The following is a 15341-nucleotide window of genomic DNA, read 5'->3' as shown; positions in this document are numbered from 1 at the left end:
CTCTCGCAGACTTCTCAGGCCCGCTCAGCCTGGAGCCCCGCCAGGCGTTCATTCAAGCTGTGCAGGCATGGCTGCTTGAGGCACCCGTGTCCACCGATCCTTTCTGTTCTGTAACCTGAGCATGATGGCCTCTCATTCTCCCACTTCCAGATTTATGAAGCAGAACACATGGGAGACACTCAATTTGGTTTTTCGCCCATTTTGTTTCCAAATCAGATGAAGTTGTGGCCCCTACCCCTGCTTTGCCCATGGGCCCCGGGCCCAATGTCTCCACCATTTTGGGGTTTGTTTTTGGTGCATGGTTGAGGCCCTCTCTTCTGCCGCTGCCCAACTTCTCCATCTCCTTCCCACCCTGGCCCAGGCCCTGAGCTTGCTGGGAGCTGCTCTGTGTGTGAGCTGTATCTGTGTGGCAATCCAGTTCAGGGCAGGCGATGGTTTGGCGTTTCTGATAGAGGAGCTATGTGCCTCCATGTTGTCCTCCCTCCTCTGGTCGTGGACACTCCAACTAGTGGCCACAAATACCCAGGGCTGGGCTCCTTTGGCAAGTCAGGGCTGGGGGAGGATGTGGACCTACCTGATTGCCATCATGCACCCATGGCTGCAGGGTTGGGGAGCACCGAGACTCAATACGATAAAGGTTTTAAGGGTCAGCAGCAAAAGATTTATTTTTCTGTTTTTGTCAGTCATAGAGCTTGAACTCTGAGCCAGAACACTGTCCCTAAGCTCTTCGGCTCAAGGCGAGTGCTCTACCACTTAAGCCACAGGGCCACTTATCAGTTTTCTGGTGGTTTATTGGAGTTAAGAGTTTCATGGCCTTTCCTGCTCTGGATGGCTTTGAACCTCAATCCTCAGATCTCAGCCTCCTGAGTAGCTAGGATTACAGGTGTGAGCCACTGGTGCCAGGCCAGCAAAAGATTTCTTTTTATTTTTTAAATATAACTGCTTCCCGGGACGTCAGATCCACTTGGTGCCTTAAAAATTTTGCTCTGTGATGGAGCTCTGCCTGATGGAGAGAACTCCTCATCCATTTGATGGCTTCGGTTTCATATCTATATCGAGATATACGCATCTGTTCCACATATACAATCATATATAGTACATACTTACATATAGAACATACTTTATATAATTTATAAATATTATGCTTATGTATATGGAGATAATCAGAAAGAGAACTGGTTCCATAAGCATTGAAAATGAGGTTCCTAGATTCTCATACACCCATGGGAGAGGAAAGTCAGTTGGGAAAGTGAAGTGCTTAGTCCCGCACAATGTGACACGTTCCTGGAGAGCCATGTCCAGACAGACATCACGGCCCGCCACACCAGCTGCTCCAAGTTCACAGAGCTGGGGGAAAGGCTAGTAGTCAGACCTAATTAACCCCTTAGGAGAGGCAGAGGACAGTTCCCTCGGGGTAGAGGCGTTGCTGAGGAACTCTGTGTACAGTGTGCCACACAATCTTTATTTTGCCTATATCCAGGTTTTGGTTATCTTTTTTTCTTTGCATGCAGACGTGGTAACTGCGGCTGGAGAAGCGTCTCCACATCTCTGGGCCTTCAGTTTATCATTGTAAAATGGGGTGATAGGAGAACCTCCTTCTCAGGTGTGGTTGTGAGGGCCAAATTATCTGCTGCACAATTGTACACACACACAGCCCCAAATTCCTCTCACAGGCACACACACACACACACACACACGGATGCAGGCAGAGTTCCCACATACAGAGGCTCACGTGGCAGGACTCACAGGGAACCCCACTCTCACCCACACCCCTCTTCCTGCTCCTGGAGCTCCAGTGGCCAGTGTTGGCCATTCCTGTGAGAAAGCTGGTGCCCGGGTGCCCTCACCCCAGGTGCCCTTCTGAACATCTCACCTCGCAGCCGGCAGAGATGAAGGCAGACTTGAATCCCCAGAACACACAAGGGAGAGGAGAGAGCTAGGCCTCTTTCCAGTCACTACCCGCCCTGGCCACCAGGGCGGCTCCAGACTGAGACCCAGAAGGGCCCCAGGCCATCGAGTCCCAGTCTCCATCCAATGGTGATGGAGACACTGAGGCCCAGGGATGGATGGGACGCCCCCTAGCCTCACACAGCTAGCCATGGCTCATGGTCTTTTATTTAGCCCTGGGGATTGGACAGGTGGACAGGGCTAACCCTGACCTTCCCAGGTCACAAATAGCCACTACAGGTCTCTGGGACAAGGCCAGGGTGTTTGGGGGCACGTGGGAAGTCCTTGCTCCCTGCAGCACCCATAGAACTGAGACAGGAACTATAAAAAGATTTAAGAGTCACTGAGAAGCTAGGTGCTGGTGGCGCATGCCTGTAATCCTAGCTTCTTATGAGATCTAAGGATCACAGTTTGAAGCCAGTCTGGGCAGGAAAGTCTGTGAGACTCTTATCTCCACTAAACTACCCAAAAAGCTGGAAGTGGAACTGTGGTTCAAGTAGTAGAGCCTTGAGCTAAAGACATTCAGGGCCAGCACCCAGGCCCTGAGTTCAAGTCCTAGGACTGGCACACAAAAAAAGTCACTGAGGAGAAGGTCTGATGTCCCCTATCCAACCACCCTTGTCCTGTGTGAAGTTGGACCTCTCTGGGCTTTAGGCTCCTGGTGAATGCAGGGCTGGGCTGGACCCGGGACTCTGGAAGGTTCTTCCTGCCCTAACAGTACCTGTGGGGTTTTGACTGTCCAGCTTTGTCCATCTGCTCAGACCTGGGGATCCATGCATGAAGTGACCTGGCCACAGCACCCAAGCCCAGTACTCTGTGGCTGCGGCCCTCACTACTCTAAGCCGGGAGCTGTTTGGGGCACAGAGGAGCCTCAGCCCTGGAGACCCCCGTCCCTGCACACAAAATGTGGTATTTGTAGCCCTGGGTGGGGGTGGGGAGGTCTAAAGTCTTCCACCTTCTGTGTGGATCAGAGGCTCTGTACCTGCGGGGTGCTGGTACCCTCCCATCCCAGAATGTCATGCTTGGGGCGTGGAGTGCCTGGCCGGCCTGGTCAGGAGAGGAAATGGAAGCTCAGCGGCAAACATGGCTGTCCAGTCACCTGCGGGTGGGAGCCTTGTGAAGGGTCCAGTAGGTTGAGCTGGGGGTGGGGGTGGTCCATGGGTTCCAGGGTCCCTTGAGAGGAAGGAGGCCAGCAGCCTCCACTTCCTCCTGGCCTCTCCCCCACCTGGTCTGCTATCCCGGCACTGCCCCCCCCCTCTCCCCCCTCCCTGGGACTCCCCCCTCCTTCTGTTCCACAATGTCTCGGGCCAACCTCGGCCAAGGGGGGAGGAGAGGGGCGAGGCCCGGAAGACCTCAGGCCCTAAGCGCTGCAGACCCAGGCTTTCCAGACCTCCAGCACCTTCCAGGCCTCCTGGGGGCTCCCGCCTGGGATCCGAGCCTCCGGGTCCTCTCCATGCTCCCGGCCGGAACCTCCCTCCAGCCTGATCTCCTCCAGCCTCATCTCCCCGGGCTCGGGCTGGTCCCCAAGTGGCTGCCACGTTCCCCAGGTGTGGCTCCCCACCCTCTTCCCGGCCACGGAAATCCCGCCACCCGCAGCCCGGGCCGGGCCTCCCCTCGCACTGAGCCTCCTCCCTGGCGGCCTCCGGCCCCAGGGGCTCACCCTCAACCAACCACGGTAAGGGACTGTTCTGCCACGGGGCTCCCGTGTCCGCCTCGCCCCCCACCCGTGTCTGCCGGGGCGGGGGGGGGGAGTCCTGAGAGCCCCCGGGCTGCCGGGATGGGCGCGAAGGGGCCCGGCCCGGCCCAGGCCCGGCCCTCTGGGGGCGCAGCGTGGGCTCCGCGAGGGCCTCCACAATCCACCGGACTGGAGTCTGCGGCTCGTGTCCCGAGCCTCGAGCTGGCCTCGGAGGGGCCGGGCGCGGGGGGCGCGGGGCGCTGCGGGTGGGCGCGGGGGCGCCATCGCAGCTCCCATCCCCCTCCACCCTGGGGGGGGCGGCGCGCGCGCGGGGCGGAGGCCGCCCGGAGCTTCCAGAGCAGGGCGGGGAGAGAGTGGCCGGCGCGGAGGCCACGGCCGCCACACGAGGCCCTTCTCCTGCAACAACTGCCCGGATCCGGAGCGCCCCGGGGGTGGGGACGGGGTGGGGGGGCAGCCCTCCCGCGGGAGGCCGGTCACGTGGGGCCGCTGGGGTGGAAGCGAAGATGGCAGAGACGCGGAGGCCTTGGAGGCGCCCGGGCCGTGGGAAGCAGGGGCCTCCCGCGGGATGCCGCGCCCACGGCGCACCCCTGCACCCCGCACCCCCTTTCCCGGGAAGTATTACTCGGAAGAGAACAAAGCCGAGCTTGGAGGCGGTGAATGCAGGCTAGGGAGCCCCGGCGTTGCACGGCGGGCAGGCCGGGTGGGGTGGGAAGGACGAGGCGCCACGTGGGCGCGGAGGCCGCCATTGTGGCCCTCCTGGGAAGGAGGCCGGGGAAGGACTGAGGGGCTTGGAAGATGGCTCCCCCAGCCCCCTCCCGGGACAGACCGGGCCCGGCCCCTGCGGGCCTCGCTGGCCTCCTCCGCCCCTCGCCCCGGAGCTGTGGGGCTGGACGCGGGGCCGCCGCGGCTGGGCCAGGCGAGCAGCAGCCGGAGAAGGTGGCGCTATTTCGTGAAGATGGATTTGAAAAGAAACAATCCACGAATCCAGGGCGGAGGCCACGGACTCCATTAGGTCGGGCTGCCCTGCCATGGTCCACCAGAGGGCGCCAGCGCCTCCTTTACAGATCAGCAGACCCTGATGTTTTGGGGTTCGAATCCCGATCAACCTCCCCCCTTCCCCTCGCAAACCAGGATGTTGGCCAACATTCAAATGCGAGGGACACCCCTTGCCCTTCCCCTGATGTCCTGGGAAGGGGGGGGACCTGCGGCTAACGCTTCTAGGGGAGCAAAAGCAAGAAAGCCCCAGGCCAAATAAATTGCCTGGAGTTTGCTGGATGAAGAGAAGGGGGGAAGGCAATGGGATCGCTCAGCCTCTGATTCATGCCACCAACCCGTGTCTGGTTTTGCTTTCGTTATCCCTCCCCCCGCCCCCAGCAACGTGAAGTCTGCCATTATGAAGTGTACAATTGTTTCAGAAGTTTTCATCACCCCCAAAGAAACTCCCTCCCTCCCCACGAAGCGAGAAGTCAACTCTAATCACCCATTCTTGGCTTCAGTCATGATCGGCCCGCAGGAACTCAGGGCCTTCACCTGGAGATGGGAATTTGAGCCCAACTCAGCGTTGCCTAAATCCGGTCTCTTACAGGGATGGCCGAACCCTGTCCAAAGACTTAGCTCACAAAAGTTTCCCACTCCATCTTGCCCCCTGGAATGTATTTCTTGGGGCTGTACATCTTGTCTTTGGCCGGAGACGCAAGTAGGAATGGAAGTGTCAGCCCAGAGTAGCATGCCCCCATGATTAACCAGACTTCTAGGATTCAGGCACCTGGCCCTCCTTCCCAGCCAGGGCTGCACAATTCAGGGCTAGTGTTTAAAAACAGCAGCGCTGAAGGCTGGGGGTTCAGTGACAGGTGTGGAAAGGAGGATCCAGGGCCAGGGGAGAGTTCCTAGGCCCATGTGAGTCTTCACGGCCCTTGACTTCCCATCTCTGGGATTTGATCTTCAGCCTTCAGAGGTGAGTTTCCTGCTGCAGGCTACTTGTGGGGCTATTTGTCTTGCTGGTTTGGAGGCCTTAGCCACCGGTATTTCATGTTGAGGGTTTGGAACAGAGTTTTGGCGAGGAAAGCTGGGGGGTGTCTCTGACTTCCCAGCTCTGGGAGAGAGAAGTGAGGGACCTCTTCCTAGAAGGTCATATATTCTATTTTGTTGTTAGTGGTGGTCTTGGGGCTTGAACTCTGGGCCTGGGTGCTGTCCCTAAGCTCTTCAGCTCAAGGCTAGTGCTTTACCATTTGAGCCACAGCACCAATTCCAGTTTCCTGGTGGTTTCTTGGAGATAAGAGTCTTACAGACTTTCCTGCCCAGGCTGGCGTTGAACCGCGATCCTCAGATCTCAGCCTCCTGAGAAGCTAGGATTACAGGCATGAGCCATGGGTGCCTAGTAGGTCATATATTCTTAAGGTGAATTCTGGTTAAATTGCCACACTAGTTTTAAGCTTTCCCCATCCTCCATAAATGGGGTGCAGGCATTGGGTTCATCAGTCATTCAGGGTCCACATCATGGCAGCTACTTGTGCTCCAGGCATTTATCCTGTGTTCTGGTTAAAGGAAAAACCTGATGTGCCTTGGGGAAATGTGTTAAATTAACTAAACGGCTAATTGAGAATCATCTGGGGAAATACTAGAGATTGAAGCTCCAGGTTCAACGGTTTTTTTTAACTTAGATGGAACTATTCACAAGTATGCAAAAAAAAAAAAAAATACCAAACCCGCAGTGACAAATCTTCCCATTCTTCTTTCTGATCTGCCCATTTCTATCCCCCAAAGGCAAATACTCGTCCACATTTCTTGTGTATGTGCAAACATATATGAAGAGAAATTTTAATCTCTTTCTTTTATACAAAAGTCGTATCTTTTGCCTTTCATCCTAAATTTTGCATTCCCTCTCCCACTTATTAATACACCTCAGAATTCTCTATGCCAATGCACATGCGCTTGTTATTTTTCACAGTCTAGTACTTTTCCACTATATGATATGCTGTCCCTATCTCATCTGTCTCCTCTTATGATTGCTTGGGTCTTATCCAGTCATCTGCTTTCACAGATGATGATGTAACTTTCTGACACATGTGTTATTTTGCATATATGCAGTTGGACTTAGCGGATAAATTCCTTAAATTGGAAATGCTTGGTGAAAGGCAGATGTCTTGAAAGTGATGATCCCTGGTGCCTTCCTTCTTCTAATGGGAAGGGAGGAGAGAGAGCCAGACAAGGCAGGGTTGAGCTGCTTTGTGCTCTATGGATGTTTGATCATCTTGTTGCTCACCTATTCTGAGCTCCAGTTGTTTATTTGTGTGTGTGTGTGTGTGTGTGTGTGTGTGCGCACGCGTGCTTGAACTCTGGGCCTGGGCGCTGTCCCTCAGCAATTCAGCCCAAGGCAAGTGCTCTACCATTTGAGCCACAGCGCCACTTCTATTTTCTGGTGGTTAATTGGAGATAAGAGTCTCACGGACTTTCCTGCCCGGGCTGGCTTTGAACTGCGATTCTCAGATCTCAGCCTCCTGAGTAGCTGGGATTACAGGCACCCGGCTCCAGTTTTTAAATCTATAAAATGTGTCCTGTACAGTCTAAGGGCTTAGCTCAGTTGTAGAACCCTCGCTTTGCATGTACAAGGCCCTGTGTTTGAACCCCAGCACAACACATACACACACACACACACACACACACACACACACACACGCACACACACACACAACCCCCTATAATGTGGCATGCGCAGCTGTGAGATGAAATGAGGTGAGCTATGCAGAATATTTAGTTCAAGGTCAGATACATAATCTTGTCTTCCCTGGTGCCTTCTGGAACCTTCAGTGAGAGCCCAGGATTGAGTTTAGCAGTCAGGCCATTTCTCTTCATTGGAAGATGTCCTGCCCCACTGTTGTGCCCTTATACCCCTACTGTGCTCTGCTGATAGAATCTCTACAGGACAAGCTACCGTGCAAGCTACACTGTCATGGAATTTTCTGGAAGGAAAACCCTTGCTTTGCCTTCAATCCTCAGGACTCTGGTCCCTGGCATGGTCCACAAATAGTGCTGTCTTCTATTTGTTGAGTCTTTGCCATCAGCACCATGCAATGTGGAGTATTTTCCATGTGTGATTCCATTCAGTTCTCAGAATTACCAGTACCACTGCTGGGCCGACTTCTCCATCATTCTCTACCTTCATCCCACCAAATACAACATCTTCTATTTGAGCTTCTGGTCTTGGACTCCTCTAGGCTGCCTTTTCCAATGTGTGTGTGTATGTGGGGAGGGGTGAGAATCCAGTGTGTGTAGATTTCCTGTGACCTTAGAGTTTTCATGTCTATTGAGAATGAACCCTCTTTTGAAATATGGACGTGCAGATTGAAGGGTGAGTTTGATCTCCTATGACCAGAAATGGAGTCTATGATATCCTATGACCAGAAATGGAGTCTTCGGGGTATAAAAGTCCACTTGGCAGCCAATCTCCGGAGGCCTCACCCAAGGAGACAGTCACAGATCTTTCTAGATATCACACAGCTCGCTTGCATTTCTGCCTCCGTTCTCTTGTCTCGCCACAAGGGAGCCAGGCGAATGGGGAGCCCGAGGTTTTGTTTGCTGAGTCTGCCTGCTTCTCCACCTCCAAAAGGCCAGGTGTTTCAGAACTCCAGTGACCAAGAACATGGCTGAGGAGAAGGAAGCGGATGCCTTCAAGATACTGAGGATTCACGACAGACGCGTGGAGAGGAGAAATCTGCGGGAGAGTTACGCCACCGCTCCTCAGCTGCAGCGAGGACAGCAGCAGCTGGGCAGTTCTTACGGGAGTTCCCCACTGCCCCCCGCACAGCACAGCCCCGTGTATCAGGAACTGAGCAATATGACCCAAGAGCAGTGGGACCTCCAGAGCCGGGACACATCCGGACTCCAGGCCATGTGGTTCTCAGAGGGAGAACTGAAGGACAGAGCTGGCCCCAGGTAAGTCTCTGATGAACAAAACCCAGTGAGGCCCCTAAACCCCCATGAGCCCTTGGGAGAAAGGGTTCCGGGCACGAAGCTCCATACTTCACTCTGTCTCTTCCCTCTCTCCAACATGTCATAGCTTTCTACCAGAAGCCACATTTGGTAAGTATTGGCTGTGACAATGCAGGTAGGAAGGGGTGGTAGACCCAAGCTGGACCCCGGGGTTGGCAACCCACAATGGTGAGGGCCCTAGGGTGCAGAACACAGTGCTCTGTCTGTGAGTGGTAGGTATTGCTGTTTCTCTGCAGGCCAGCCCTACATGTCACCATCCCTGAGCAGAGACGTCTGGTCATTCCTCAGGAACATTGTAAGTGTCTTCCGGGGTGTATTTGCCTCTCAGGTGCTCCCCCCTCCCCTCTGTCTGTTGAGAAGTGGGAGTGTGTGCCCATGCTTGCGTAGTTGGTGGTGTCCTGGGGGGAACCTCCTTCTTCTAAACAGCTGCTCTGCTTAGTCCCCCATCCTGACTCCAGCATCAGGGTGCCATGGTGTGGCTTCTTCTAGAGCCGTGCTCTGGGGCACCCCGGGGCCAGGTTGTGTTCTGAGATCTGCTGTGATGTGGCGGAGTCTGGCTGCAGGAAGGAAGCACGCTGAGCCTCCCCCTGCCCCCGCCCTGTCCTCTCCTCAGCCTCCAGTCCCGCCTGAGGTGATGGTCAGGAGGGCCCCGGGCGATTTCTGCAAGGTGGGCACGCTGCTCCACGGGAAGAGGGTCAACGCCATTGCCGTCAGCCGCGCCCCCCACCATGTGTACACGTGTGGCTCGGGCTACATCAGGGTGTGGGACGACAGCGCTCTGCACGCCTTCGACAGGACCCCGAAGGCCCAGCTGGACTTTCAGGCATGGCTTTGGGGAGGCCAACACCAGCCCTCTGTCTTTGGTGCTGTGGCGGGAGTGGGGGTTAACGGAGTCTGCACTATTGCTTCAGAACCGGCAGAACCGGGTCCTCACCTGCAAGCTCTTCCCTGACGAGCAGAGCCTCATCACTGGAGGCGTGGCTCAGACGCTGACGCTCTGGGACCTGGCGCCCACACCCCAAGTCAAAGCACAGCTGGCCTCCACAGGCCCCATTTGCTATTCCCTGGCCGTCTCCTCGGATGCCCACATCTGCTTGGCTTGCTTCAAAGGATTTGTGGAGATCTGGGATGTGCAGAACCAAATCTTGATCAGGTATGGCCTGTCCCCTGCAGACCCGCTCCCACTGAGCACAGCTGGCCTGCAAGGCCCTGCCCTGCCCTCCTCTCCTTGGGTGCCATGGGTGGGGCCGCCATGCTTGTCTGTGGACCTGTGAGTTGTTTTCCCACCAGGAAACATGAAGTGCCCGTCTATGGCTCCCGCTGTGTGGACATCACAGGCCACAAGTTCTGGACGGGCGGTGAAGACACCATCTTGTATTCCTGGGACCTGAGGAGTTACCAGAGGCTGCAGCAGCATCACTTAAGTAATGAGGTACCTGTTGGTCATGTCAGGACTGGTGCATCCCTTGCGGAGCTTTGGATGGCTAGGCATGGGGAGGGATGGGGAGGTGGGGTCAGAGGTCACAGATTCAAGCATGTAAGGATGGCCCTGGAAACGTGGAATACTGACCTCCAACCATTTTCTAACCAGATCCTCTGCATAACGCACGACCCCGGTGAGGAGTGGGTGTTAGCGGGCTTGAAAATGAGTGACATTGTAATCCTGCACGCTCATCGCGATGAGAAGTTTAAGGCTGTGATACAAAGATACACCCATCACCACAACCTCAAGTTTGCTTCCAGTGGTGAGTGATACACCAGGAGGCTGCTGTAGACATTTGTGTGTGTGTGGGGGGGGAGAACTCACTTTTGTATTGTCTTTCTCTTGTTCTCCTTTTCCTGTAATGCGAGAGCTTCTTGTACAGAATGACACAGAAGATGCAGACAGAGAGAAAGACGGAAGAGTCACACAGCCCTGTGTGATGGTCCATTTGGTTCAGTGGTACCCCTGATCCTCTGCATGGCGGGAGGTTTGCGGCAGAGAATGGCCTAGGTTATGTTTCTGATTTTCATAGGCAAGGAAACTGAGGCAGAAAAAGAGTTGTCCTCTCTCTCCTCAGTCTAGTTCAGGGCAGAGCTGGAAGGACAACACAGCCTCAAGTCTCTGGGCTCCTTGTCTGTTTCTTTCCCAGGGACCTATTTTGTATCTACACAAGATGAGTCCGTCCATTGCATAGAGGCCCCGAGTCTACAAAGGTTGTTTCAGGTATGGGAAGGGAGGGTGTGTGTACAGACTCAAAGCACTGGGTACTTGTGGGCCCTGAACCCACTTGGTGGATCGAGAGGGTGCAGGAAAGCACCTCTGAGCTGGCATTTAATAGAGTAGGGGACACTGAACTCATGGGCTCCACCTTGAGCCCTATGCCTTGGTCTTGTTTGCAGAGCAAGCCTTAGGTCTCTGCTAACCAAACAGTTCTAACAGTCCTTGCCTCACCCCCTCTTTCCTTCTAGGCAGAAGAGTCTTCGGACATTCTGTGTTGTGATATTTCCTCGGATAACAAGTATCTGGTCACAGGCTCCAAGAATACCGCCACAGTTTACCAGCTCTTGTACTGAGGATCCTGGGCCATGGCTCAAAGAAGAGCTCAGTTCAGGGTTCCAGAAAGTTTCAGTACCTTCTCCATCTCAGCCTTGATAATTGGTCGTCCATCCCCTTCCTACACCTCCAGCCTGGACTCCCGGGTTTATATTATTTGGCTTGTGGTTTTCCTTTGTTATTTTTCTACCACTGGTTTCTAGGTTTGGATAGGGAAGTTTGTGAAATATAATTGTAATGAATAAACTAGCAAAGTAAACACAAAATTAGCCTGGATGCATGTCTGTTTCTTTCAGGGAACAAAGGAAGTCCCTGTGCTGGATGGGTGATGTTTCTGCTTAGCAAATGCAGATATAGTGAACTCCATTCTCCCAGGTTGGGGAGAAGAGCTTAGACCAAGTAACAAGAAAAAGTACAGCCTTGTATCCATGTCTCAATCATGCATTGATTCCATCAACCAGGAACTAAAAAGGTTTGGAAAAGACTTCCTAGACTACAGGTAGTCTAGGAGACACATTTTCATGGATATTACAAAAGAAGCGGGATCAATGTCATCAGTCTCAAGAAGGGTCCGCCTCCCAGATTCCCCCACAGCAAGTGTGGCCTTCTAATTTGCAGATTTAATTCCTGGAAGAACTGTAATGGACATTTCTTTTGTGGCGATGTTAAACGACTTGCACGAGGACCTCAAACCTTATTTATATCCGCAGTCCTGTGGAGGAGAGTGGCGTGCACCCCCTTGACACATGGTTCCCAAGTTGGGTTTGTGTGTGTCCCGGGGTCCCTGGCGCAGCATCTTTCTGAGCCTCTTTTTCACTTCGATGCACGTTGCTGGGGGACAGCCCATATAGCATGGCAAAAGACCATGCCCTCTCTGAATTCGAACTCAGGACCCTCAAATTATGAGGCTGACGTGCTGCCCACTGTGCCACGAGGACAACTCGACTACAGGGCACTCTCCACCACTAAAGAGACAATGCCCGCCGCACCTGCGGCAGCACAGGCTCCCGGAGAGAGTGGAAGGGGCGTGGCGGGCGGGGACACGTGGAAGGGGCGTGGCTCCGTCGCCCCCAGCTGCCCAAGACTCCACCAAAGGTCCCGGATGTGTGCAGTGGAGCAGAAGGTGCAGTCGTTTACAGGTGCGAGGCGTCCAGTGTACCCCGAAAGCAGGGAACTGCTGCGGGTGCCAGGGTGGGGAGAGCGGGAGCGGACGTGGCGGAGGGGGGGGGGGGGAGTGGGGGGGACCGGCCCCGCTGGGATCCCCAGTCCTGACCGCGGGAGTGGTCGCTGCAGCCGGAGCTCGCTACGGTGATGGCTGACGGCTGGTGGGTGAACAAGAGAAGAAAGCTGGACTCGGGGTCTTGAACTAGGCTTGGGGAGCCCAGGTGGAGGAGTAGGACGAAGTTAGAGTGGGAAATCTCCAAGCCCAGAGCCAGGGCTGTGCATAGAGTTAGGGACAGGTGTGAGATGAGGAAAGGCAAAGAAGATTCCAGAAGACTCTTGGATGTGAATCCAGTAGGCAAGTGGAGGGGAGAAATAATGATTAGCTTAGACTTGCTCACAGATACCTTTATTTTACCCTATGTTTTGTTTTTCTCTTTGTCTCGATATCCTTCCTTGGTACACACCAGGACATGTGATTTTGAAGGGCAGAAGAGGAGCACTTTAAACCCCTCTGAGCAGAGGCTTCGAGCTCGCATCTATCATCCAAGCTACTCAAGAGGCCCAGATCTGAGGATTATGATTTGAAACCAGTCAAAAGAGGTGAGACTCATATTTCAAATTAAGCAGTGGGAAGCCAGAAGTGGAGGCCTGGCTCAAGCCTATGGGTAGGGAGCCAGGTAGGACGATTTATCCTTATAACAGAAGACAGTAGGGCATTGCTGCTAGATGTGAACAATATACCTCAATTTTCCCCCGGGTCACAGGTGACATGATAACCTCAGACTTGCTAGCTTATTCACCCACTAAGCCCTTCTGGAATTTGTTTTCACAAAAGCAATAATATGATGCCTGACAAGGCCCCCTCCTCTTCAGGAATTAATTTAAGACTCCTGTGGGAACAGACGGAGACAGTTCTTACACTGATACTCTTATTGCTCTTAGAGGACTGAAGTCCCTAGCACATGCTGTGGCTTCAAGTGGTTCTCTGTGGGTGAGGCCTGCCTCCTCCATTAGATCCGGACCTCTGTGCTAGCTCAAGGCTCTCCACCCCTGGCTCAGGAGAATGAGGAAGGAAAGGTTGGGCCCACCACTGCTTGACCTGAACATGGCTTCCAAGACACCCAATTGCAGTGGGTGCCTTGTACTCCTTCCTGTTGCCTGACACTCAACCTGGAGTCCCCTGGAGATAGAGGAGCCCACCACAGGGGCAGCCTGTCTAGTATACCAGTCCAGTATGCCAGCCCCACAATCCCTGTCAGTCCTCACATTCTTTGTCTGCCTCTCACCTAACTCCTATCCCACCACTGGGAAGGCTTTAAGAGTGTAGAATGGAACCTGGAGAATCTGGTCTGTAGATCTGCTACAGCTTGCAGCATGTGTGTGTGTGTGTGTATGTATATATACACACATACACAGTCTTATTACACTCTGAATCTCAACAGAAGAGGAACAGCATTAGTTGTGTTTTTGCATAATCCAAAGCATTGATATATTGTCAGTGTTCTGAAGGGCCAGTTTGGCTGGGTATAAAATCCTGGAGACATTCTTTTGAGTGCCCTACTGATGTTAAAAATTGCTGACCCCCTAAGGGGGCACTCATACCCTTATAAGGGACACCCTTAGGCTGCCTGGTTTCTGCTTCCTCAGCTTCGAAGCCCAGTTCTATTCTTGGGTGTTTCTTGGTGTGAAGGAAGTGTAGGTTTTGAAGCCAGGCAGATGGGAATCTAAACAGAATGTGTGGGCTTGGAGCTTGACTTCTCTGTGCTCTCCTTTTCTCCTCCATAAAGAAGGAATAGTATGAAGCTTAAGGCATAGTAGGTGGTTGGTAACTAATGTCTTTTTTTAATAACTAATATCTTAAAAAACAAACCAACAACTGGCACCAGTGGCTCACACCTGTAATCCTAGCTACTCAGGAAGCTGAGATCTGAGGATCACGGTTCAAAGCCAGCCCGGGCAGGAAAGTCTGAGAAACTCTTATCTTCAATATACCACTAGAAAACCAAAAGTAATGCTGTGGCTCAAGCAGTAGAGCGCTCACTTTAAGTTGAAGAGCATGGGGACAGTGCCCAGGCCCAGAGTTCAAGCCCCATGACCGACAAAAAAAACCCCAAACCCAAACCAAAACAAACCACCACCACCACCACCAAAACCCAAACCAAACCAGAACAAACTCTGAGAAGAAGAGCAACAAGGAAGATAAAATTCTTAGGAATGGACTTCATAAGAAATGTGCAAAACCTATAAAAGGAAATTTTTGCTGCACTTCTGAGAGACAGAAACATGCAAAGTGGGAAGATAGCCCCTGATTCTGGATAACAAAACTCAACTTCTTTATGATGCTACTTTTCCACAAGTTAATTTATAAATATAGTGTATTATAAAAATACCAATATACAGGCACTGGTGGCTTATGCTTATAATCCTAGCTCCTCAGGAGGCTGGGAACATCCATGAGACTCTTATGTCCAGTCAGCAAAATGCAGGTAGTGGAGGTGTGTCTCCAGTGGTAGAGTGCTAACTTTGAACAACAGCAACAAAAAAGCTAGAGGACAGCTTGACACCCTGAGTTCAAGCCCAGTACTGGCATAAAAAAATAACAATCTTGGGCTGGGAACGTGGCTCAGTGGTAGAGTGCTTGCCTTGCATGCATGAGGCCCTGGGTTGATTCCTCAGCACCATATAAGCAAAAAGAAAAAAAGCGGGAAGTGACGCTGTGGCTCAAGTGGTAGCGTGCTAGCCTTGAGGTGAAGAGCTGAAGGACAGCGCCCAGGCCGGGAGTTCAGGCCCCATGACCGGACCCCCCAAAAAACAAACAAAAACAAACAAAACAAAAAAAATAACAATCTTGTGCCAGACCCCAGTGGCTCACGCCTGTAATCCTAGCTACTCAGGAGGCTGAGATCTGAGGATTTTGGTGCAAAGCCAGCCCAGGCAAGGAAAGTCCATGAGACTCTTACCTCCAATAAACCACCAGAAAACCAGAAGTGGCACTGAGACTCAAGTAGT

At 53.2% G+C, this 15341-nt stretch overlaps 1 protein-coding gene across 1 annotated transcript; it reads left to right on the top strand.

Annotated features, from left to right (window-relative positions):
• Positions 1–8282: 8282 nt before the first annotated feature.
• Positions 8283–11188, top strand: Tle7 (TLE family member 7). The gene is given in 8 exon segments (XM_042700607.1): positions 8283–8600; positions 8874–8927; positions 9246–9455; positions 9544–9785; positions 9923–10064; positions 10224–10377; positions 10765–10838; positions 11084–11188. Coding segments are annotated over 8 exon segments (1299 nt in total).
• Positions 11189–15341: the final 4153 nt, after the last annotated feature.

Source organism: Dipodomys spectabilis, unplaced genomic scaffold (genome assembly GCF_019054845.1).
Source record: "Dipodomys spectabilis isolate Male_0828 unplaced genomic scaffold, ASM1905484v1 ptg000273l, whole genome shotgun sequence".
NCBI classification, from domain to species: Eukaryota; Metazoa; Chordata; class Mammalia; order Rodentia; family Heteromyidae; genus Dipodomys; species Dipodomys spectabilis.
The sequence above is the reverse complement of the archived record's forward strand: the minus strand, read 5'-3'. Positions and strand labels throughout refer to the sequence as shown.